This window comes from Rhinolophus ferrumequinum, chromosome 6 (genome assembly GCF_004115265.2).
Source record: "Rhinolophus ferrumequinum isolate MPI-CBG mRhiFer1 chromosome 6, mRhiFer1_v1.p, whole genome shotgun sequence".
In the NCBI taxonomy this organism is placed as follows: Eukaryota; Metazoa; Chordata; class Mammalia; order Chiroptera; family Rhinolophidae; genus Rhinolophus; species Rhinolophus ferrumequinum.
The window spans coordinates 46,091,317-46,117,882 of record NC_046289.1 but is presented as its reverse complement, the minus strand read 5'-3'; the positions used below and the strand labels follow the sequence as shown (position 1 = coordinate 46,117,882).

The following is a 26,566-nucleotide window of genomic DNA, read 5'->3' as shown; positions in this document are numbered from 1 at the left end:
GGAGGGGCCGCGGGAACGGATGGCGGCCTGCACCCCGTAGCAGCGGTGGCTCTACGGCCCGGGGCTCCGGGCCAGCGGAGGTGGCGGCTCCCGGGACCGGCCGCGCGGTGAGTCCGGAGCTTTGTGTGTAGCTGGGGCTGGGCGAGGAGAGAGGCGGCGGTGCTGGTGGGGGGCCGGGGGCAGCGGCGCCTTTCGGAGGAAGTGGGGGTTGGGGGGCCGGGGCGGAGCGATGGGAAGGTGTGTATTGGGGGGAGGGGGGGTCGTTGCGTGTGTGGGGGAGGGGGCGTCGAGGGGAGCGGGGTGAAGTTCAAAGCGTGGCCGGGGCGGTTCAGGCTGAGGGTAGGGGTGCCGGAGAGGCGATCAGGGTCTGGCCAGGTTGTAGGGGCAGGCCAGAGAGTTTCAGAGGCCAGTGTGGGTATCTTGAGGGGGCCCAGGGCGACTGGGGGTAGTCAGAGTTAGGGGGGTTCAGAGCGAAGGGTTGGAGCAGGACGTGTGCGTGGCCCAGGAGGGGGAAGCAAGGTAGCTGGGAGTGTGCAGTAAGTACGTTGTGGGTGTGTGCTCCTTCCAGTCTTCAGGTCACATTTACTCTGTCCTTTTCTTCAAGATGGAGGGATCCCTGGGCCTGGCCCTTAACTGCTATCCTTGTACCCCCCGGGAGGGTTTGTGACCCTGTCCTGTTTCGAAAACCCACGCTGTCCTCTTTTTCCTTTATGTGTAATTACGGTTGGATCATCTCTGTGCTTTGCTCAGATTCTCCTTCCTCCCTCTTGGGGTTGAGGAGGAGGAGACACATCTGACCAATTAATGTGTGTTTGTGAAACAGGCAGCAGCAAACAGTCATTTCAGCTTCTAGGAATTAGGCTCACACAGGGTGGAGAGATCAGAGCCCTTCGGGGGGAATATTCCTGAGCAAATCACAGATGATTAAATTCTCTCAGAAACAGCTTCCTACCTAAAATGAGAGTGGGAAAGATGGGGGAGAAAGCCTGTCTGTTTCCAGCCATGTGTCCAGAGCCCCAGGGGTTGAGGAGAGTCCCGGTCCCCCACAGGCCTCTCTTTTCTGTATTAGGCTTTGCTCTGCAGCCTTGAGTTAATTTCACCCCTGCTGCTTTGTCTTGGGGGAGGGAGTGCTGGTTTAGGCTGTTGTGAGGAGATGACTGTTCTGCTGCCACACACAATAGTCGTGTCATTTTATCGGGAGTGCTACCCCAGGGCTGAGAACTGCTGCTGCAGAGATAAACCGGTCCCTCTCACCCGCCTATTGTGTACACAGTGAAGGTCAGAGGTTCAAGTCTTGTCTGAGAGCTTTGGATATGCTCCATCTCCCAGGGTCCTCAGTGCCATTTTCTTCCTTTTCCAGGCTGGGGCTTGCCATTGGAGGAGGCCAGACAGAAAGGCTCTTCTTTTTGAGTGAGGAACAATGCAGAGCTCATTGGCACACATTTTTCCGAAGAATAGGGGATGCCAGCCATGTTGTGCCTGCCTCTTTGGCAAGCCTGTACTAAGTTGTGGAGGAATTGTGTCTGGGAGACGCACTAACCCTTATGTTTATGTCAGACCTCCAAGGGAGGTTTCTACTCTTGTTTGAGCCATCACATTTAATTCTTTTTTTATAGACATGGGACACTCATACAATGATTTTTGTTCATTTGTTTAGGAATACCACTAAAAACCCGTGCAGGGTTTAGATAGGGAGTCAAGGACCTAGCACCTTTTTAATGGTGACTTCCTGGTGAGTAGTAATTGCACAACGAAAAAGCTACAGAATTTGCCTATCTGGTCAAGGGCTATGGAAACAGAACCACTTTCCTTTTAATCTTTAATTCTGATGAAAGGAGGTGACTTGCTTATTGTGCAGAAAGTACATATCTGTCTCTTTATTAGGGAGAAATGTGCCAAAGAGGTGAATATTGTAAAAGAATCATTTGAAGTCTTGAGGGTTATTAATAAGAACAAGCTAGAAGGAACCCTATCCTTGTATATATCTCATAGAAGTGCCCAAAGAGTACTATTCGTTAGGTAAAAAATTATTTGGGGCTAGAAATGAGGTTTCCATTTAGGACATTAAAGAAAACTTAAGAGGTTAGAAATCAAACTCGCGAGAGGGCCGTTGTACACAGTACACTATGTACACAATAGCCAACCATTTTCTATAGGGTTTTGTTGAATAGGAACTTTAGCCTTTGGTTTTGGGAAAGGTCTTTCTGGGGTGCTGAGAGTCAGGCTGTGTTGCCTTCCTCAGTCCTTTATTTCAATGACAATGAGTCTCTTAAAATGATGGCTTGCCACTTAGGTGTTGGACTTTGTTAGGAGGGAACAGATTGTTCTGACCTTTACGTTTTCTGATGACAGAACTGTCTTAAGGTCTTACTGGAGGTGGTGTCTGTCTTTAGGCTATTTCCTACTGTATATGTCTTAGGCCTCTGAGTGAAGCCTCAGCTACACAGAATGCAAAGCTTTTTGCTCTTGGGCTGTTGGCATTCATTTCTGAATCCTGTCAGGTGACGGTGAAGGCAGAAGCCACAGATTAAATTTGCCCTGATTAGATTTAGTGGTTTCAGATTTGGACCCTTGCCACTAGGAGTCATATGAGTCTTCCGATTGTGACCATCTTTCAGAGAGCACTTTGGATTTTCGCCCCCAGCTTCTTGGTAGAAAATGTTTCCTTGTGAGAGGTCTAGGATAGCTGGACAGATAGGTGCTTTTTTTGTGTGAGGATATGAAGCATAATTTTGACTCCTGGTAGTAATTACATTGCAATTAGCATATAGCAACTGAATGACTGGAACAGGATAATTTGTTGAGGGGTTTACTGATTGCTCTGTCAGGTGGATGTGCCACTCCTTGTTTATTTGCCTGGGAACACCGCAGGCTGGGTTCAGCCGTGGAGACCTAAGAAGTACAGGAATGGTGTGTGGTCTCCAGAAGTTCTTGCTCTGTGCCTTTTCTCTCTCTCCTCCCTCTTCTCTCCTGTCTCCTCTCCCTCATTACTGCCGGGTACTGTAGCATCTTCTACTGCCACTTTCTCCTGCTCCAAAGGTAGCCAAGCAGTTGTTATTTCCCATGTGGAAAACTGGTCATGAATGGGAATACAGCCAGACAGATGGGGCCACTCGGAGATAAGGCAGCCTTATGTTGTGTGGCAAGTTTTCTTTTTAGCAGCGGAATTCTCACTTTTTTTTTTATTTAAAAAATCGGTTTCCTTTAAGAAAACAAAACAAAACAAAAAAACAAGAACAACAACAACAACCCCCCCAAATACAAAATCACATAGTGTACTAAATATGCCTTCATGATCTCTCTCGGAAAAGTCTGTCTGGCTGTGACAGACAAAATGAAGATAGGTGAGGCTGACTGGCAGGTTCTGGGCCCATGAAGTGTCAGTGAAGGACTCTTTTCACTAGGTAACAGGTAATTCACCAAAGCACCTGCCTAGCTGAGCATGTGCAATTGGCAGCAGCTGTGCAGCTGAAGAGGGATTATTGAGCAGGTGGTTAAAGAATCACATGCCACAGTGACAAGAAAATACTTGGTCTTCCGTGGTTTAGGTTCAGTTCATATGTGTGAAATTGCTCTTTGTTTCACATTTCTTAGTGCCTGATACTAGCTTGTTAGTGAAATGATAATGGAATAGGGCAAAGAGATTCTTCTTTCTCTGTGTTTCTTTTAGATTACCGAGTAGCTTGCCTTAGACGTGGTCCTAGACGGCCCTGTTGTATTTCTCTGAGTTCTGGCTTTATGCCTTATGAATGGGAAGGAAATAGTGGTAATTCAGTGTTTCTAGTATTTGTTTATTAGAGAGAAATGGGAAGGAGAAAATTCTTTGCTTTCAGTGTGGTGAAATAGATTCAGCCCACTGGGAGGATACCCAGCAGGTTTTATGCAAAGGATGTAATTGACTTTTTTGTGTTAGGTCTATCTAACATTCCTTATTCAAGAAATTTGCATGTGTTTTTATTTTATGAATATAATTCTCCATATGAAGTTTGCATTTATTCGGTTGTTTGTTTGATTCCATTTTTAGTTTCTCCCAGCACCTTTATAACTCTTTTCTCTGGCATTGAGATTAACCTCACTTGTTAGAATCACGTCATCACCAGAGGGCTGCATCATGTTAAGGAAATATCTCAACTAAATATTTATCTTAGAAACAAATACGGCATTTTCTATAACTTGGGGGAGAACTTTCTATTTTGAGGTTTTCTGCAAATTCCCAGATTTTTCTTACAGGTTATCATCTTTATCTTCTGTTAATATGATTTTATTTTTCTTTCACATGTTCCCGCCATTATAGTAGGCAGTGCTATGGAGCCTAAAATTTATAAGCAAGTAACTTACTGTTTATTCTCTGACTTTTTAATGCCCTCCAGTCATTTTTTGTATTAAGTTGAGAGGCTGTGTGCTTCTTCTATTGACACACACACACAATCAAATTCATAGGGTAGGACCGTGTTTCCCCAAAAATAAAACCTAGCCAGACCGTCAGCTCTAATGCATCTTTTGGAGCAAAAATTAATATAAGACCCGGTATTATATTATATTATACTTGGTATTATATTATATTATACAGGGATCTTATGTTACATAAGATCGCAGTCTTATATCGGACTTATGTTAGTTTTTGCTCCAAAAGACACATTAGAGCTGACGGTCCAGCTAGGTCTTATTTTTGGGGAAACACGGTAATTAACAGTTGATTGAAGGGGAATAAGTGATATTAACTGTCTTAGAGTTCAGAAATCCCTCTTCCAAGAGGAATGGAGGCTCTGACCTGTTTGTCAGAGTGAGACAGAGAGAGAGATTTAATTAGGTAAGCAGGCAGGCATGTCGGTAGGTGGGTGATAGATGGGTGCGTAGATAGACAGACAGGAACATTTGCAAGAATCTGCTTAAAACTAGTTTGTAACCTAGCTTTAAGTGGGAGTCTTAGTTATTTGCATAGTATTCACTTCTGGGAAAGAATAGAAACTTCTTTATTCCCCTGTATGAAGCCATCACAGCTGTTTGTTTTAAACAGTTCACAAAGCACTATAAACTTTCCTAGCATTCTCAGTGGTTTGCTTCCTCATGCTTTTTTCTGTTTCCTATCTCCCATCCTAGTTCTCTGCTCTGAAGACTTCTCTAGCAGCTTGGAAACACTCTAATTACTGCAGCTATTATAGTCACAACCCAGATCTTCCACCTCCTTCCCACTCACCACTTTCTATCTTCCTTTCCCCTCCCCTTGCTCTAGCAGCAGGAGTTGAACTGCAGTCTCATGAGCACAGTCAGATCTATGAATGAGCATTATATCTTGTCAAGGCAGAACTCCAGATCCAACAGGGCTGATTTTTCATGGTTCTCTTGCTGTTTGTTCTTGGATCAGAGTCCCAGAAATAAGAGATGGCAAATACCTTTTAGGTCATATCTAGTCTATCACTCAGGAGCAAACCTACGATCTTTCTCTTGTCTCTGTGAGAATTTTTTCCCCTTCCTTCTTTTGTAGGTGAGAGCTGTCTGATGCCAGGCAAACTCTGAAACTGCATTCTTTGTATTGTGCTCTCTGGTCATTAGTGTCTGGTGAACTTTGCTCTCTTGGATTTTGATTCTTAGCCTATTTTCAGCATTACTTGCTCCCAGTAATATCTCCATCCCTTCATCTTCAGTCCTTTCTTGATTTTTGGCACCACCTTTGTAAGGGTTCCTTGTGTACCATCAGTTTTCTATGCCGGAAGTTACCATTTTTCAAATCTTTGCCGCAAGGGTCATTGTGGCATCCTCTTAAGGAAGTGCATTTGATGGAACCACAGGACACCCATCATTGAAAGTGGTAATTAATGAAATGGCTTAGAAAACATGTCCAAGGTTGTGCCCTTAAGAAACCCCTGTACTGTATGAACAAATGCTGCTTCTTTCTGTTTGATTTGGGGTACTTCCTGTTCTAGTCCTTTGTTCTCTTTATGTGGATGAATTTTATTTTTGTGTGGCTTTAGTTGCAGTTAACAACAGTTTAGTCATTGTGTGATTTTTAATAGTGTTATTATATGTTTTCTTTGCTAATACAGCTTTTCAAAGCACAGAGGGAAAAAAGCATAGAATCGGGACTCATACAACCCAGGTTCTCCTATTATACCTCTAAGAAGCTGTGTGACCCTGTGCTTGTCACAGCTTTGTTTGCACTTTTCCTTATCTGCAAAATGAGCACATTAGACAGGATCATCTCTAAGGGTCCATTTAACTGTAAAATTTTATGATATCAAGATTGTGAGGAAAGTAGGTTTTCCACTGACTGGAAAGTGACAGATGTGAGCAGTTTTTTATTACTGTGTTAAAAATATAGTTTGTATTCAGAAGGGCTAATGAGTGCAGCCTTCGTTCCCTGGGGCTTCACTCTCCCCTTTGATATGTTTTTAAAGTTTATGCTGTGCTTCTTTTACTAGACCATCTTCTTTTAGAGGGTCTTAGACCCGCATTCTGCAGGTTCACCAGCTTGTCAAATATATCTTTTCCTAGTCTGTTCAAGCCATAAAAATGAGAATCAGAAAGCTGCAGAAAAAGAATCTCAGCTTGTGAGAAGGAAATCATACCTGGAAGGATTTGCTAGATATCAGTAAGTAATTTTGTACATTCAGTCAGGGATCTAAGATCTTAAATTTCTTATAACTGAACTCTTTGAGCCAAATGAGACTGACTGGGGAGATGGGTTGGGCATTTTTCCATTTTTGACCAGTCAGTAGAAAACCTGCTTTGAATTAACCTCTTGGGATTGAATATGAGTTGCTCATTGTGTTGTATTTGGAAAATAAAATTCTCTTATTTTTAATGCTGAAAATGCCAAATTGGTGACACTTGGTAAAGTATGACTAACAAGGGGATCTCTGAAATACCCAGTAAAAGGGACTAAGGGATTGAAAGCAGGTGGGTGACTGTAGGAACTTAGAAGTTGACAGTCATGTTAGGAAATCTTCGCTTTTAAGACGTTTAAAGGAATAAAATTACATAAGTTAATACCCCAAGTTAGGTTTCTTATCAACATTTCCCATTTGAATCTTGGATTTGGGACTTCCAGTAGCAGTTATTCACTGAATGTAAAGAGGAGGATGACAGTCTTTCATTCTTTTTGTTTGTTTATTAATATAGCATAATCACATGTTTAATCTGCCTGTGAACATTGGAAGAAGCATCCACTATTTTTAAATTTGCACTTAAAACATCCATCAGTCTGTAGTAGAAAAATTTGGTGAGTGGAACTATTGTTTGTTTTGGACTCAAAAAAAAGTCCTGGGAGTGCTTTGCTTTATTCTCAACCGTCTGTAGCATATTACTAATTTTCAGGTAATCTAAAGGTTATTTTTGGGAAGTGCTCCACTTGAATGTGAGATTTTAGAAACCTTTATATAAGACATATAAGTAGTTTTTGTAGATAGTTGTTTTTGTTTTGTTTTGGTTTTGTTTAAGGTGGCAAGTGAAGCATACGGTATTGAATTGGACAGTGGCCAGAGTAGGTGCCATTCAACCCTTAGACATCAAACCACACCATGAATAAAATCCAGATCCTGGCAGTTAGGCCACATTGCATGCCTAGTACTGCACTGCATGCTGGTGCCACATTGAATGCTGGTACCTGTAGTTTCTTAGGCTACAGTTCAGTATTTGTAGAGGAAGGCAGTAAGTAGTGTCTGCTCTATTCTATTTAGAATACGGCCTGTAGGCGTTGGGTATGTTACAAGCGGTATTCCTAGTAACATTCCTAGGTGAAGCACTTTAGGTTTCCTTGGGATGAACTTTCATTCATGCAAGCAGACCTGCATGTTCAGGAATGTACCTTATAAACTTCAGTTACAAATTCTGAGGTTTGGTGTGAAGCCCAGCATTTATCTTTGTTTTGGAACTGAATGCTTCTAGAGCAGTCTTAAAGAATGGAATTAGAAATGGAACTATAGGAAGAGAAATTGGAATTGTGGAGCTTATGGGGTATATGAATCTGAAAGGTATACAGGGAAGGGGGAAATTTTTTTCTGCTCCCTCCGGTCCATCGTTTCTGAAATCTTCCTACCTTTTTCTCCCCTAAGCATTACAGTTCTTCCAGGTGATGTGGGACAAAACTTTGAACTCATATTTGGTTCTTCTTTTTTCTTCCTCACCACCTTATCTAATCATTCATTACATTTGGATTATTCTGGATATCTTGCCATTTAGCTTCAATTTCTCATTTGCCTCACCTAGTTCAGGCCTTCATCTGTGTAGTGCTGCAGTATTATTACAGTTTTTATTTATTCATTTAGCTAATATTTATTGAGCACTTACATGCCAAGCTAGACATGGTACCTGTCCTTTCAGGACTTATAAGTCTAGTGGGGGAGACCACTGATCAAGTAATGAAGGTGCAGTAATGCTCTGAAAGGAAAGAATTTGGTTCTAAAAAGGTAGGTAACAAGAAGGAACCCCACCTCCTTCCTGAAGCCTTTCTTAATCCCCTTCTTCCCCACCCACCTATTTCCAGAGTTGATTTCATCTTGCTCTGTATCTCTTTTAACCCTTCACTAGGATCTCTGTTACATAACACTTTATCACCCATTGTCTTTAATTGTAATGAAGTAATTATAATTATTTGTGAATATATTTTTTTCCTCCCTTACTCTGAACTCCGTAAGATACCTGTGTCTCGTCTCTTCCCATGGCTTCTAGCCCAGTTTTTTGAATATAACTTTATGTTTAATTAATGTTTGCTGAATTGAATTGGATTATGATTTTTGAAATAGAAACTTCTTGTGATTTTTTTCCCCCCCAGGCCTCCTTTTATGTTAAGGTCACCTCCTTTCTACACATTTTATCACTAACCGAATAACCTAGGAACAGGCAGAGTACGAAAGCCTTCAGAAGTCGTTTAGACTCAGGAACAAGCGCTTGTCGCCCTTACTGCCTGCAGTACTGTGGTGCCATATATCCTCGTGGATGGAAGCCTTGGGGGAGGGCGAGGGTGGTACATGGCCAGTGGAGGTAACGCAGGTCAGTCACGGGAACCAGACTGGTTCTGCTATAGGAGTGTAGGCCTTGTTGGGCCCTCTGGGAGGGCTTTTTAGTTTTTCTTATTTACTTTTATTCCATAAATATTTATTGGATTCCTACTGTGCGTGTGTAAGGTCTTGTTCTAGCTGCTTTAGATCTATCAGTGAACAAAATAGACGAAAAAATCCCAACCTCATGGATCTTATCTTTTAACAGATGGAAACAGAAATAAGCATAATAAATGATTATACGCATATAGTATTGAAAGAGTGACACAGTATATGCGGAAAAAATAGCGCCGAGTAGGGGGATTAGGAGTGTGGAGGAGGGATAGGTAGGGGAGGTCGGCCGGTTGCAGATTTAAATAAGATGGTCAGAGTAGGCATCATTGAGAAATGTGGTGCTGGTGTGTTACTGGGTGGTTATGCACTTCCCAGAGATTGCTGACCGCTCTTCCATCCAGCACAGAGAAAGAGGTAGTGTCTGCATTTGTTCCCGAGTCCAGCTGACATTTAAGGGGGAATTAGCTATTCGTTATTTTTTCTCCTGGGTGCTCCTCTGGTTGTCATTCCGGAAAGTTAATCATGTTGAAAATTGCAGTCAGTCATGTCTGGAAGACACTAGGGGTGGACTGGAAGCCTTGTACCACAGAAGGGTAAATCCCACCCCTCTGTGGACTGGGCCTTGGGTGCTGACAGTAATGGGTGAGTTAGGCCTCTGGGTTTTCTCCTTCCTCAACTGGAAAAGCCCAAAATCGTCACCTTCCTTCCCTCTTTCTGGTGAGGCCTCAGCAGCTGTATTTTGGGGTAGTTCTTTAAAACTAAGCTTTCAAGGAGTATGCACTAAAATTGAATTTAGCCTAAAAATTGAATTTTCCGATTTGTGGTATTTTTTACTTCCTCTTAGCACTTAGCTATGTTATAGAAATCGCAGTACCTAATTCATTAGCCAAAGGATGAAGATGTCTTAGGATGTCTAGGTGCTTTCTTGTCTGACTTGTGTGTATTGTAAATTTTCTTGTAATTTCGTTGCTTGCCCTTTACTCACCCTTCTACTTCTTCGTTATTTTTCTTCATTATTGGTCTTTCCTTTTTTTCTTTATAAAAGTTGATAGGAAGCAGAAATCCCTTTGGCTAAATTGCTGTTTTGGTAATAGGCTGCAAGCTAAAATTTCTACCTAATATACATGAGATAGAATGTCTTATTTCTGTCCTTGGGTTATGTAGAATGCAACTCGTGGTCAAGTTCTCAGCCTGTTAACACTCTATGTATTTGACAGACTGAAGTGCAGGGTACCTGAAGGTGCTATTTTTATTTATATCATCAGCTCGTGCAGTTACAGTACACAAGGAAACCTACTTGCCATTCTGTAAAAAATGTGTTCTTTTTGCGGTGTAATTTTAGAGTGAGGGTTCTTAATGAACTCGGGTGCATGCTAAGAAAAATCTGTTACTTTTAGGCAGATAAGGTTCTAATGTTAGGTGAGCTTCAAGGCAGATTTCACATGGCTTTTTTCTGGACTTGCTGTATATCAAACTTGAAGTCATATATTCTCACTACATATGCTTAAGTGGTATAATAACATAGACCTGATACTGTGAACTTTAAAGCCAGCAGCTGTTAATTCAAGTGTATGTTGTTTTTTTTCTTTAGTGGTTAAAAGGATCTCGTTTTAACCAAGTTGTATTGCTTCATTAGTGAAAAATGCTTTAAGACAGATAGCTTAGTTTGCTAGTGAAAACTGTATTTTTAGTAGTAATGTTTCTGTGGTTTGTATTAGTTGTCCCTTCCAGTCCTAGCAGAGCTAGAAATCCTGGCCGTGTAGATTTCAGATGAGTTCCATAACACTATCTGACAGAGAGGGAAGTTACAGGGCAGTATCTGGCAATATTCTTTTTCTTATGGAGCCTTTCTATAAGAAAGAAATGCAGTTTTAACAAGATCACATTGGGGTATGTGACAATGGCAAAGTGACATTTTCTTCCAATAACAAATCTATGTTTTTACCTGGATATGTGATCTGCAGCACTGTATTTATTTAAAAGTGTTACCAATGTAAACATGATTAGTGCCATTTCTGCCATCATTACATAATTTTTTTCCCTTTTTCGGTTGGCAACATAATGGTATCATGATTTAATTCACATCTTAGATACTTAATGGCAGGAAACTAATCCTGAAATGTGGTGTGCTAAGGTTGTATACCTCATAGGAATGATAGAGGCAGCCAGGGATTACATTTTTACAAGGATTGAAATCTTTGCTTAAGTAAAAATGTCACGTGCCTAATCAAAATAATGTGACTGAGTTCAATACTAGAGATCGGAGAAGCTGCAAAATAATAGGCCAGATAATAATAATTGGAAGTTTATACACAGATTAGTTAAATACTTCAGGGAGAGCAAATGTGAAGATGTGGTTTAGAGTAAGACAAACTACTACTTACAGTTGGCAGTTTGAGAACCTACAAAGCAAAGAAATAAGCTGGATTTTTACTTTAAGGAACAAACAAGAATTGATAAAGATTTCAGTAGGTCAACACTATTTAATAGTAATCATATCCTGATTAAGCTCAGCATTCTTCAGGGAGGGGAGAAAGTCTATCATCTGGAGATTCAATTTTAAGAACTCAAGCTGTAATCAAATGTGTACATTAGGAAAAATAGAAAGACAGATTTTAAAAAAGTAAATGACCCACTGGAAGTTTAAAGACTTAAAAACTATCATAATAGTAGTCGAGTTAAAAGAAAGCAAGGGATCAAAACAGCCATACAATACAGATGATTATTTGGCATAGTCTTAGAGGCTGTGGAGAGGAGAAAGTCATCTTTTAAAAAAATTAGAAACATTTTTAAGCACTGCCACAAGAAGCCCACAAAGTGATGATGGTTGAGTGTTACCTAGAAATTAGGTGAAAGAAAAAAAGATGAATTTGATAAGCCTCTTTGCACAACAGGTGGTAAGTTTTCTGTTTTTGTTTTTTTAAGAAGACATGTTAAAAATAGAAAGGCAGCTAGAAACTTGGTGAGACAACTTGATCATGGTATGAAAAAGCTGCATTCAGGGATGAAAATATTAGAGAATTTCCACTTCTGTTTTTCCCCCTTGCTAAGCAGATTAAAACTTCTAGGTCAAATGATGGTGGGTGCTTAATGTTTTCTTCCTGATTAGAACATGAATTAATCTTTTTTTTTCCCCCTTTCTTCCGCCTCCCCCCAGACACTCTGGTTCAAGCCATTGTTTCTCAGTCTAGTTGTGTAGGACACAGCTCCCTGGCCCATGCTGGTATTATGAGCCCTGCACTCCCCAGGCTGAGGCAGTCAGTTGCTGGTCGTTGGTCCACTGCTCACAGCAGCTCACGGCAGCTCTCGCCGCTGCCGGCCACTCATGCTGGCCACTGGCCGTTCATGGCAGCCCGTGGCAACACACGGCAGCCCATGGCAGCACACAGCCCACGGCAGCCCACGGCAGCTCACATCAACCTCCGGCTGCTCACGGCAGCCCAGCTCCAGGGAGAGCTGTTGTTCGCGATCTTAGCTGCAGAGGATGCAGCTCACTGGCCCATGTGGGACTCGTACCGGTGACCTCGGCATTAGGAGCATGGCACTCTAACTACCTGAGCCACTGGGCTGGCCCCCTTAATCTTTTTTTAAAGCACAAAGTACAGAAAAATATAAAGAAATTCCAGGAATTATCCCAGAAATGTTAACATTTATTTAGTATTTCCAACACATTTTTGTTGTTAGCTGCTTAGGCTTTTCTTGATCAAATCAATGATCTTGATGGGATCAAATTTATCTACTCAAAATTTAGCATTCAAGGATAAACTGTGGAACTCTAATGAGAGAATTATCACTTCAAGTTGCATGATCACGGCACTCGGACTTGTGTAGATTTCAAATGTGATTTGTCAATAAAAAGGGTTTGGAAGTAGAGGGACTGAAAACTATATTGGAAAATTAATAAAATGTAAATTAATGACGGAGATAACTTGGTACCATTCATATAACTTATTGGGGCCATGGCAGTGAGTTAGTTTACATAAGAAGAAGTCACATATGACAAATCAGTAACAGTTGTGTGTAGACAGTTGTTACCAGTGGACATTGGTTAGTTTGAAAAGACTTTTGTTAAAGTCAGGCCCGAGGCTATTTAAAAACTTGATTCACAGAATGGCAGACAATGGTTTGTTGTGCATTAGCAAAGCGATTTTCTGACAGTGTACACTTATAGGTCCACTGTAGCTCTAAAACCCAAAAGCTTTGAAAACAAAGTTTTTTTGTAAGGTAGGTACAAACCTGACTTCAACTAATAAGAGGCTACTTATAGTCTTTTGTTGTTGTTCTATTTCCAGTAAATATTTATTCATTTTGCTGTGGGAATATTAGTGAGTTTGATGTTGGGGGCTGTTCCAGTTTCTACTGAGAGTGTTACACTGTCTATGGCAGGGGTGTCCAAACTTTTTTCAATGGTTTTCACCAAGGGCCATATGCGATTAAATACACAAACAGCCGGGCCACTCACTCGAGGTGAAGTACGTATTGCCTCACCTGGTTTATTTAAGTAAACTAAATATATTTTTGGAATTAGCTGCGGGCCAATTAAAAATGGATTGCGGGCTGCAGTTGGCCCGCGGGCCGCAGTTTGGACACCCCTGGTCTGTGGCATATTAATTTCCTCAGCTTTTTACAGGAGAAATAACTGAGGCTCAAGGAAGCGGGTGATTGGCCTGAGATTGTTACACATCTAGGGAAGAGTACGGAGTAGGACTGAGCTTTTCTGCCTCCTCCCTTGTTTTGTTTTGTTTTCCATTGCACTGTGCTGGTTCCTCATGACGTTACCTCCAGAAACCATCTTGATGATAAGTCTTCTAGGCGGAAGAGTCTAAGTAGTGACCCTCATCTTATTTGACATTTTAATAAATGTTTTACGTAAGTGACATAGTTAGGTTTTCCTGTGACATTAAACTCAGGTAGTTAGGTTCCCAAGTTGTTTACATTATACTTTAGGAATATCTTGGCTGTTGTGGATGGATGTTATGCGTGAGGGATGAAAAATAGAAGATGAACTTCAGTGTGGACAAGTATTAAATTTAAAAAGAGGTAGAAAGTCCAAACCACTTTCTTAGCCTGGTTAACTTCTAACAATTGTAAGCCCTCAAAGGAAACAGGAATCTAGGTAAGCTATTCCTAGAAAAATTAGCTCAGTGTGTTGCCAGGGAAATGCTGGGTATCATTGGGAAGAGAATCAGAACTAAATAAAGGTAAAGATAAACTCCCCTTTATGCAAAACCAAGGTTTGTCTGTGTTTGTAATAATTATTCTGTTGATCCTTGAAAAATACATATCAAAGCTGGTGACCAAAGGAGGTGAAGGCTTTAATGAAGACATGTAAAACAAAACAAAACTTCAGCTTTTAAAGACAGGAAATTTTATCAGCCTTATTAAGTGAAGAGAAGAACATACCAATGTTTAGGATCCTGTATTGGATAGAAAGCCCATTCGAGTTAGAAATGGATTGAATTTAATTATTGAGTTGCTCTTATCAATAGTAAATAAAATGTGTTAACTCTAGACCAGGGGTGTCCAAACTGCGGCCCGCGGGCCAACTGCAGCCCGCAATCCATTGTTAATTGGCCCGCAGCAAATTCCAAAAATATATTTAGTTTACTTAAATAAACCAGGCGAGGCAATACGTACTTCACCTCGAGTGAGTGGCCCGGCTGTTTGTGTATTTTACCGCATATGGCCCTTGGTGAAAAACGTTGAAAAAACTTGGACACCCCTGCTCTAGAGGTAGTAGAAATTAAAAATAAAAGTAAGGTCAGGAAGGTTTTTGTGTTTTTTTTTTATTAAGCTTTTTATTTTGAGATAATTGCAGTTGTAAACATAATACAGAGGGATCCCTTGTACCCTTTACCCAATTTTCCCCAGTGGTAACATCTTGCAGAACAGATAAACTACACCTATCTTGTTCAAATTGCCCCAGTTTTACTTGTGCCCATTTATGAGTGTGTGTACCAGGGATGCCAAGAAAATGTGTACAAGTGGGTGCTTTGGTCAACGTTGCTCAAGCAGTAGTTTACCGTAATCAGAAGTGTCTGGACTCTGATGGTAACCACTTTGAGCATCTCTTGTAATTGCAGAAGTCAAACGGGACTTGTATCCATCTTTTGTTATTGGTATATATTGAGTATTACAATTTAATACAGTTTTTTCCTTTCTTAAAATGTGTATACATTTTTTTGGCACCCTCTGCATTTAGTTTTATGCAATTTTATTTCCACCACAGTCAAGGTAACAGAGCAGTTCCATCACCACAAAGGTACCTCCTGTTTCCCCTTTGTAGTCTCACCTACCTCACTCTTGCTGCCCCTCCTCCCATTTCCCATAGGTTTTTAAAAATTATTGAATTGATATATTTTATTATAAATAACCTATTGAGGGAAACAAGGGGTATTTTGAGGAGTACAGATACTCCCCAACTTAACAACGGTTCAACCGTCAGTTTTTCAACTTCAGAGCGACCAGATGGCTCAGTTGGTTAGGGTGCGAGATTTGAACAACAGCGTTGCCGGTTCGATCCCCACATGGGCCAGTGAGCTGCGCCCTCCACAACTAGATTGAAGGACAACGACTTGGAGCTGAACTGGAGCTGATGGGCTCTGGAGAAACACATGGTTCCCCAATATTCCCCAATTAAAAAAAAAAAAAAGGAAAACATTTTTTTCAACTTTACAGTGGTGTGAAAGGGATAACATTCAGTAAAAACTACTTTGAATTTTGATCTTTTTTGGAACTAGCAAAATGCCATATGTTCTCTCTTACAATGATGAACAGGAGCAGCAAAATGATTTTGCCCAACTATAGGCTGAGTGTTCTGAGCACATTTAAGGTAGGCTAAGCTAAGGTATGTTTGGTAGGGTAGGTGTATTAAATGCTTTTTTGACTTTTCAGTATTTTTAACTTCTGATAGGGAATATCTGTATATCCTTTTTATAAAATCATTATTAAATTAAATGTTTTATTTATCAAATTAATACATGTACTTTTTTGTTTGTCTCTTCACATTAACTTTATATTAAAATTCAAATAGTACTATGGCTTTTAATGAAAATCAGCAATCCACTATTTACTCCTTCCTAGTACCAAGTCTCACTCCCAATAGGCATGTGCTTTAAACTTTTTAATCTTTCTCTTGTATTTACTACCATATTTCTAAATAATAAATAATACACTCTCTTATTGCCCTCCCTTTCTTATCAAATCCTCCTAATATAGTTAATGTCACAAGTTTTAGTTAGATCAATATTTATTATTTATTGTGTTAAATATTGTTTATTGTTGGGCCACTTAGTATATACTGCTGTTTTCTTGTACAACTTTTGTTTTTTTCCAGGATGTAATATTACCTCATTTCTTTTGGTTTATTGTTACTGTCCTTATTACTAATTAATTTTTTCAGTCTCTCCAACAGATCTGTAAATCTTACAGTATAATCAAACATAGGCTAAGGCTTAAGTAAGTAGTTCGTTTCTTTTCTCCTTTCCCTGCCTTTCCTTTTTTCCCTTCTTTTCTTTCTTACTATCACTCTAAATATCTTAACCTGAGAAGATTTATGGCATGATTCCCTTTTACCATGTTCACATAAAATGCTAGTTTAGGATCAAGACCATGATCCAGTAATTCAGTGCTTTTGTTGATAAGTACTTACTATTTTATTCTATTTTTGGACATATAAATGAGATATAATAGAATGCATTAAGTACACTAATCATAAATGTACAACTCAGTTTTTCCATATTATACAGCCGTGTAACCACCACACAATTCAAGATATGAACATTTCCAGCACCCCATAGGTTCCCCTCATGCTGCTTCTCAGTCAGTAACCCCCACTCCCAGACATGACCCCTTTTCTGACTTCTGTCACCTTTAATTCATAGGTATTTAAAATGTGATGACTGGGTGGTTGAAGTCTGTTAGTCTGACTTACGCATTTCAGTATATACCTGAGGGCTCTCTGGATGTGGTTATGTCCAGGATACCTGATTTGTGGACTAGTCCTATTTTGAGAAGCAACTATGCGTAGCTGAGACTGTTTGAAGACTAAGAGAATACTCACAAGCAGTTAGGCATTTTAAGAAATGTGGGGGCTGCTTTCCTTTCTAACCTTCCCCCTAGACTTTTAATGATATCTGCATCCTTTATCCTAGAGAGAGTCATGCACACTCTGTTCTAGTAAGTTTGACAATTGTCAGGTAATTGAGACAGTTTATATAACTAGTGACAAATCAAGCTGAAGTAAGAATGGAGAGAAGTGGCAGCCTAGGCACAGTTATGATTCTGCCCATTGAGGAAAGCAGTATTCATTCACTCTCTTACTGACCAAAATATTCGAGGGTAGACAACCAAACACTGTTCTTAGGATAAAGTGGTGAGTAGGGTGTTTGCAGTCTAGTGGAAGAAACAAATATTAATCAAATCATCGCACACGTTGAGAATTAGCAAGTGCACAGGGAATGTCTTTCAGGTAAAAGCCAGGAGGCAGTCAGGTGGGAGTGGGCTGCAGAGGGCAGAGTGTGGCCATAGGACAAGGCTGGAGAAGTGGACGTGGCTGAGAGGTCGTAAGGATGCACTAGGAAGTCCATCATTTTTTATGGCTAGGCCAGCAACGTAGGTATCTTTCAATAGAGGTTTTCTTTTTAGAGTTGTTATAGAATAGTGAGGTCTGGAATATAAAAAGTGAAGGCAATTCCTGGAAAATGCTTAGTTTTTTATTTTTCCCCTATGCCTGTGAACTTGACCCATATTGTTCCCTGTTTTAGACATGAGGAGTTTGAGATACAGAAAAGGTTTGACATAACAATTCTGTGTGGAAGGCCAGTTTCTTAGATCTCCTGATTTCTAGTGATCTCCACTATTCCTTTTTTTTTTTCCTGAGAATTTGATATCACCCCTTTCTTTTTAGCACAAAAAGTTTACCTCTGGGAATAAGAACTAAATTATAAATGGCTACATAACCGTCATTATTAGGGGTGGGGGAAGGGTAGAGCTCTCTTGATTGTTTCCTTTAGATGGTCTTTGCCTTCTGCGTCTTGGCCTACGTACACATAGGCCTTGGTAAGGGTTTCCTCTAGTGTACTAGTTCCACCAAATGGATCCCTTTCGGGTTGGGACTGAATTATCTACATACTCAGTGTGCTGTTTAGCCTGTCGTGAGATGTATGCTGGCACGGAGCAGTACCCACAAACACCAAAGCTCTAAACCTGAGCACTGTTGAATATCTATGTCCTGGCGGCAGTGTCAGTTGCTTCTGTGAAATGAAACAGGTCAAGCCTCATAATCTTTGAGCATAGCAGCCTGTGAGGGCCATAAAACTATTCATGAGATGCAGCATATAAACACTCAGGGACTGAGAGATGCTACACTTTTATGTCCTTAGGTGACACATTGTCAGATGAGCCCTGTTGAATTGGATCCGTCTTCTTAAATTGGCACGTTAGTCTGTTCTTTATCTGATCCCCACTGGAGATATAAGCTGAGAGCTGTGGTACTTGAGGAGATGACACAGTTCCTTTGTTACAGTAATTAATGTAATAAATTAAAGGAGAGACCCAAAGGAAAGTTGATTGTTTCTCATTAGAGCCCTAGGTGGAAATTGAGTTGATTAGTGAGCTTCTATGAAGTGTAGCAGGTGGAAAAGGAGATGCCTTTTCTTCCAGCTGGGTAAGCTCAGCGTCACTGAGGATGGTTTACGTGTTGTACTAGCCTCAACTGAGGTTGGCTAAGTATGAAGTTATTTCAAGTAGCATCTGGAATTCAGGGAAGATGGTATGATATGGTTTTATTCTAGCAACCTTGCTGCATCTCTGTTTATTGAGAGTTCCCAGGGGGCATCAAACCCTAGGAACCTGTTCACACAGTTTAGATTTGAAGGCCTATCCTGTCAGTGAGGTCAACAACCTATTGGGTTGGAACAGTTGGTGAAGAGATAGTCCAGATGTTAAAACCATGAGCCTTGAGGTTGGTACCTTGGCCCGGAGGGATTTTTGAAGCAAGATAGTCTTTCGTCAAACACTGTCGTGTAGGGTTTTATGAGCCACATGTGAATGTACGTAGTAGTACTGTAAAGGGAAAACCCAGGACACTGAGTTTATGGACCAAGAAAGGATTGCCATTTTCTTTCATAGAACTGAAGTGATTATCAGTACTACCTGTAATTTAATTTGTAAAAAAAGAATTAAAACATTTTTCCTTTATTTTTTTAAATACCTTAGGTACTCATGGTGTAACTGTGAAACAGTCCTCTTTAGATACCAGAATTCTTTGAGAATGTTTAGGTCACTATATATATATATATGTGTGTGTGTGTGTGTGTGTGTGTGTATATATATATATATATATATATTTTTTTTTTTTTTTAGGTCACTATATTTTTGAGTTGTCTTATATTTTTCAGATTTGTATCCTCAATATGCTTAGAACCATGATGGATTCTCCTTCCATTTTATAATGAAAAAATTAACATTTGATGAAGCAACTTGGCTAGCAATCTGGCTGGGGTCAGTGGAAATTTGAGGCCAGAAATCACATCTCTTGATTGTAAGTTCTGTGCTCGTTTTCCTGCACCGTACTACATTCCTAGAATTAAGTATAGCATTTTTTTTTTTCTGTCCATACAGCTTTTGGAGAGAACTACCTGAGCCAGATAGATCATCCAAATGTGTGTGATCTATGTGGTCCCAAGTCGATCATACACACTCATACACAACTGTTACTTGCTCAGGTCAGAGCCTATAAGAAGATTGATTCAAAACCCATAAGAATAGGGGATGACAGATAAATTTACAGAACAGCATTGGACAATTTGCTACTTACACCAGATTATCTGTGGGTAGTTGGCAATTAAAGAGCCTCTGTTTGAAGCCCTCTAGGATGGGTACAGAGCTTTATTTGGGTGGAAAGAGAAATATTGTTCTCATTATGTTTGGATGTAAGTCAGGTAAGTTGCTGCTTGTGTCCCCTGGGCAGGGGCAGAGACCTCACCTGAGGACTTTTTTCGCATTCTTAGCCAAGGCCTGTTTATTCTTCAGTAGTGTGATCTATGGCATGTGCCCTAAAAAAGCATTTAATACCTGAAATGTGTGATTACAAGCCAGTCTACAGGCTGGGAGTCTGAGAGAGAGAGTTGGGTTCCAGAGAAGAAACTGGGATTTGAACTCCTGTCGTTATAGGTGGGGGAGTGATTGTCATGACTTCTCTTGGTCCCTGCAGAGAGATCAGATGCAGGAACAATGCACAAATAGTACTGACAAGGAATTCCAGAGTCTGGTGAATTGTGGTACTAAATAGGAAAGTGGTGGGGTACAATTAGGCAGAAGGAGAGAAGAGGGAGGAAAATATTTACAGAAGCTCTTAAAAGTTGAAAGTGCCTTGTGTTCACTGTAAGGTATTGGTTTTCCTGATTGTGCATTTTCTCTGCCACAGAAGCAAGAGGTCAGTGCTTTTCATTTCCAGCTAGCATGTGAGTTGCCCTACCTCCTGGGGTTAAACATCTTTGCAATGACCTGTCAGAGAGTTGATTATTAGCTGTAGAAAGCCAGGGATGCTGTAGGGAGCAGATGGAAGTGGTTTGGCTGCTGCAACCAGGCTGATTAAAGAATCTTTGGCAATTTTACAGTGTATCTTTGGAAATGTACCACCAGAGTTACTACTATGAAGCCTGCTGAGTTTGAAAAGCTGGATTTCTGAAGTCACCTGGTTGAAAAGTAGTTCTTACGAAAACTCTTAACACCCTTAAAAATAGTAGGACAGTGGCTCTTTAAAGAACACCAGTACCACTAAAGATCAGTCCTCATAATATGTTTTCTTTGTATCCTGGTCATTCAGAAATTCTGGGTAGTTTTCTAACAGGGAAACTACTTTTTTCTTAGCTATATTAATAGAATTATAGATTTGAAAAAGGCCCTTAGGCATGTCCAGACTACCCCCCCCACCACACATAGAGGAATTCATTATGTAATTTGATTAACAGCCGATTATACTTTTTCTGCTTACTACTTTCAATGATAAAGATATGCCTTCATTAACAAGCATTGTAGGCCATGGTTAGAAATCTCAGGTTATTAAATTTTTTTCCTGAGTTAAATATCTGTCTTTCTGTAACTTCTACCCACAGGTCCTGCTTCTGCCCTCAGCATCAGAGAATAAATTTCTCTCTTCCACATTACAATCATCATATATTTAAAGCTAACCAGCCTGTTTCCCTTCAGTATTCTCCTTTCTAAAGAATACACAGTTTCTAAGACCGTTTTTCTTATGAAATGACTTCTTGTTCTTTGACTATATACTCTTCTGGACATCTTTCCATTTGATGAATGAATATCTCACTTGAGATGTGGAACCTAGAAATGAGCACAGACCATTAGATGTTGTTTTCTCCAGCTCCCTTTTGAGAAGAAGCACAATTTATTTTTAATTCAAGTTTATTGGGGTGACGATTGTTAATAAAGTTACATAGATTTCAGGTGTACAATTCTGTAATATATCATCTATATATATGGAAGCACAATTTTTAAAAAATGTTATGGCAATATTTCTTGCTTATTAGAAAAAAACAAAACAATTTGCCATGACATATGGAATTGGGACAAGAAGAATTGAGGAAGTGTTTGTCCTTACTGGTGTTAAGGCTGAACTTTCTGAGGTTCTACATTATTATAATCACTGATTTTGCCTCATATCTTTTTTAGGAATGATTTTTTAATATCTACATTGAAGTTACTCTTCATATTACAAAATTCAGTTGGTATGTGCATTTATAAGAATTAAATTTATGCTACACTGAACTGATTTTAGTACTTCAGATAGTTTTTAACAAGGTGGGTATATGTGTTCTTACATAACTGAAAATCTATTGCTTCTACACACGACAAACAACTTGATTCAGTGTAAAACTCCTGACTGACAACCTTTTCTGTTGAAAATTCTGCATTTTTCATTCTCTTTTAACATTTGATACTGCAGAGCAGTCTGAGGTTGACCTAATTTTTGTCCTTAAGGTAGGATTTCTTCCTATCTCCATATGACAAGTCAGCCAGTACAGTAGAAAACTGTCAGAATCTCTCAGTGAGCACTGACATTTTTATGTACTTCATATTCTTTATATACACCTCCAGAGTCTCCCTTCCATTACCATCCTGTTTTCAAGAGGAAGTTTTGTTTTATTTTTTAAGAGGACGGTCTTTTGAAAGTTGAATTGGTTTTCCAAGGATAAACAAACATGAGGTTGTTTTAATGGTTAAATAATCTACTGATGACAGTGCACGCTGGAGGAAAGTGGGGGGCTGAGCCTCAGAGGAATGTGGGTTATGCTGTGAGCCTAGCCACAATTGCAAAGATTGTAGACGAGATAGATTATGATGTTAGGAAGACCTTTGCTTTAATAACCTTCTGTAGTGCAGATTCACTTGGCATTCCCTGTTCTAGAAATGCCCTCTGCCCCTCATAATAGAATTACTTTTCAGTACTATGTTTCACTGCGTTATTCACTGTCTTACTTGCTGCTGTATTCCCAGAACCTAGTCTAATGCCTGGCACATAGTAGGCAATTAATACAATTTTTTTTGAACGAATGAACAGGTAACGTATTTCACTATTGTTTCATGTATTATTGAGAATTCCAAACATTTTAATAAAAATTTCTTCAGAATTCTGGATTTTCAGAGGTATCGTTTCTCTGATTCTTCAAGGATTTTGTTTTTCTTTACCTTATGGGTGGCATTTTTTCATAGTTCCTGCATCATGTTCCCCACCGCCACACACACACACACACACACACACACTTTGCTTATCTTTTTATGAAATAAGATTTATGTAGACTTGATGCCAGCAGTGGTTGGTTGCTGTTGGCACTAAGCTCTCTTCTTGGGTGAAGGATGTGTTTTCTTCTCAGATCTATAGCTAAATGGCAGATTAATGTGCGCTCCATTCTGTCTCAAATCGTCGTTGCTATTCACTTGGTGCATTCACTTGGTGCAGCTCTGCTTTCCTAGGATGACATCTTTTCTTGTAACTGCACCCTGGTCTTTTGATACTGTTGAGAAAGTAAGTGGAAAGTTCAATTTGTCTTGTCTCTGTTCTATTTGTAGCATTTACCTGTGTTAGGAATCTACTTGGTAGGATTCGTTGTGCCACCAGTGGTTTGCTTTTTCTGCTCTGTTATCTTATGAGAGTTATTTTCTGAATGGATATAGGAAGATGGCGGACAGGGCAGTGAGCAGGAACAGAACTCTTGGGTTTTGTCATAAAGTAATACCAGGATGGTGTATGCTGGCTGTTAGGTTTTTCTACATGGTACACTCGCCCCAGGTCTTATGAGTTAGGAGACTAGATGGATATAAATTGCTTTTTTTTACTCCCCACCCTTTCTTTTTTTTTTTTTAGTCACTCTCTATTTCATGTGGTGAGGCCCTGCTATTTATAAAACAGTGCTATCAAGAATGTAGAGAGTTATCCAACATTCATTCTGGTGTTAGGTTTCTCAGTAGCAGTTTTTAGTAGTTCAGTTATTGACAGGGTAAAATATTTTCTGTGTGTGTGTGTGTGTGTGTGTGTGTCTGTCTGTCTGTCTGTCTTCATAGGTGTTTTAGTGGGAAGTGAAAAAGGCCACATTGAATTCTGCTGTTTGGATGTAATTTGAAACGTAAAGTGTAATAAGGTTGATATAACTGAATTTAAGCTGATTGGTTGAGGCCTTTCTGAGGCTATCTCCTCTAGTTGCAGTTTTTGTCACCTATCCTAATGTATTTGTCCCAGTTCTTGTTTTTTTATTTGTATTTACCCATAATTTGTATTTACCCATAATTAGACACCTACCCCCAAGAGTAGAACGACAAAGAATGTTTATTATTTTGAGTGGGTACAGGCCCTGTTAGTAAAGGACTTTTGAAAGCCTTTGCTAGTCCATGTTCTGATAATTCAAGAAGCAGCAAGGAGAAATGGGGTGTGACTAAAGTTGTGCTAGAACCTGAATCTGATATGCCAGGGCCTGTATTGATTGAGGGAGGAATGCCAACTGGCAGTGGTAGAAATAAGTCTCTTGGTAATGGGAAACTAACTGTAGAGGATTTCTAGTTAAGATTTACCACAGAATCTCTGGGCAGTTAGAAATATTATACTCTTCCCTGGGGAGATGGAGTGGGAATTAACTTTTTCCTTGGTCCAGTGTGACTTGGTTAGAAATACAGTTGAACTTGTTTGTCTTGTCCATTGTGATGTGATAGGCCCCTAGAAAGGGTCTGGTTTGTGTGGGAGTTTATTTCAGGCTGTCTCCTTGCCTGTATTGTTTCCTTTAACAGCTCTTGACCTTTTCTTTTTCCAGCAATGATGTTGTCCAGTGGGCATGTACTGACCAATGTGGCGGGTCTGAGAACGTAGCTGAAGCTGAAAATAGGAAAGCTGGGGGCAAGGAAGAGCCTTGAATCTTGAGGTGGGACGTTGACTCTAAGATGTCCTTGAGCAGTGGAGCCTCCGGAGGGAAAGGAGTGGATGCAAACCCGGTTGAGACATACGACAGTGGGGATGAATGGGACATTGGAGTAGGGAATCTCATCATTGACCTGGACGCCGATCTGGAAAAGGACCAGCAGAAACTGGAAATGTCAGGCTCAAAGGAGGTGGGGATACCGGCTCCCAATGCTGTGGCCACACTACCAGACAACATCAAGTTTGTGACCCCAGTGCCGGGTCCTCAAGGGAAGGAAGGCAAATCAAAATCCAAAAGGAATAAGAGTGGCAAAGACACTAGCAAGCCCACCCCAGGGACTTCCCTGTTCACGCCAAATGACGGGGCAGCCGTCAAGAAAGAGGGGCAGGGCCGCTCTGGGGACGGTGCCAATGCAGGAAGCCTGGTTGCTGCTGTTGCTCCCAAGGGCTCCGAAAAGGCGGCTAAAACGTCCCGCAGTGTAGCCGGCTCCAAAAAGGAGAAGGAGAACAGCTCGTCTAAGAGCAAGAAGGAGAGAAGCGAAGGAGTGGGGACTTGTGCAGAAAAAGATCCCGGGGTCCTTCAGCCAGTCCCCTTGGGAGCGCGAGCTGGTCAGTATGATGGAAGCGCAGGGGTGGACGCAGGAGCTGGGGAGCCACTTGGGAGTATAGCTATTGAGCCGGGGGCAGCGCTCAACCCTTTGGGAGCTAAACCGGAGCCAGAAGAAGGGGAGAATGAGTGCCGCCCGCTAAAGAAAGTCAAGTCTGAAAAGGTAAGAGGGGGCCAGATCTGGCTGCCCACTGCCAGTCGGTACTGCCCTGGACTAACTGCCAAACACTCTGTGCACTCTGTGGGGGGCTCGTTAGTTTGTGGGTAACGACCAATTACCAGGTCAGAGCAAATGGTAATGATAATGCAGTTTTGTTTCAAATCGGGATTCCCCACAGATTCATTGAAAGCAGGCCTGAACGTTTTGGAGGAGAATATTTGTTTTGGGGGGCCGCTACTTGTTCTTGTCCCGCCTCAGACACTTGCTGCTGGAGACGGGCAACAACCTTTATTTGTGTGGTTGCCAGCTTGACTGGCATTTCATCCTCAGAGTCATTGATAAATAGGCTTTCAGTGGAGTGCTGTTCTTAATGGGATAAATTGGGTCTCTGGGGGGACAAAAGCGGTTAAGTAAGCTTCATGGCATGATGTCTACCAGGTGTTCTGTTGGTGGTTACCAAAGAGCACAGGGCACAACTAAGGCAGGTGAACAAGGGGGCAGGGCGGACTGTACTATGAGCTACTTATTTAGTCAGGCCTTAGGAGTTAGTGGTTATGAAAGTTTCGCCTTGAAAAAGATTCTTTGGCCACTAAAGGGAAAGTTCTTGGCCAGGTATCTCCCTCAACTATTGGGACTCAGAGTCTCCTGGTGGGGTCCTAGATGCGAAACAGTGTAATGATATCATGCCTTCTGCTTGACTTGGAAGGACAGGTGCCTGCAGCCCCAGGAGGGGCTCCTCCTCTGGGAAGATGATCTTAGTTCATGTCTCAGGAAATGGAGCTTGCGGGGCTGGAGCGGAGTAGCTGTGAGTCTAGGTCAGCTCAGGCTGGCTTGAACTTCGGCAGCTTACAGTTTCCTGCAGAGCAGCTGGCCTGGTCATGAGCTGTTCATTGGCTCTTGATTCTCTGCTCTGTGCTCTGCTCGCCCTGTGCTTTCAGCTGATCCCAGCAGATGCAGTATAAATTGATTTCTCTGTAATTACATCAGCTGCCACAGGGAATACCTATTTCCATATGTAAGGGTTAATAAAGAGAGGGTGGATGTATTTGTTTGGGTGGCGGTGCCCTCTCAGTGCCTGGATTCCAGGGGTAGCTTCTGCTTTTTTTTGCTGAAGATATTTTGGTCTTTGCGCATGGCACATCTGTAGCTCTTAGCAACATCTGGGCTTCCCTGGTAACAGGGCTGTGAATTTTCTTCCACTAATAACACAGGGGTTCATTCCCTTTTACCGGTGGCAGCTGCCAGAGAGGCTGCTGTGTTGAGGTGGCAGATGCTGGTCCACCTCAGCAGAGGCAAGTTCCAGCTGCTGACTGGCTCCTGCG

General features: G+C 41.0%; 1 protein-coding gene across 2 annotated transcripts in view; it reads left to right on the top strand.

The window, feature by feature from the left end:
- Window positions 1–26,566, top strand: part of ZNF609 (zinc finger protein 609) — a 183,792-nt gene continuing 157,226 nt past the window's right edge. For both annotated transcript variants that reach the window (XM_033108717.1, XM_033108716.1), the window contains exons 1-2: window positions 1–107; window positions 24,374–25,247. In XM_033108717.1, the coding sequence (XP_032964608.1) occupies window positions 24,501–25,247 (747 nt within the window). In that variant the 5' untranslated portion in view covers window positions 1–107; window positions 24,374–24,500. The remainder of the gene's footprint in view (window positions 108–24,373; window positions 25,248–26,566) is intronic.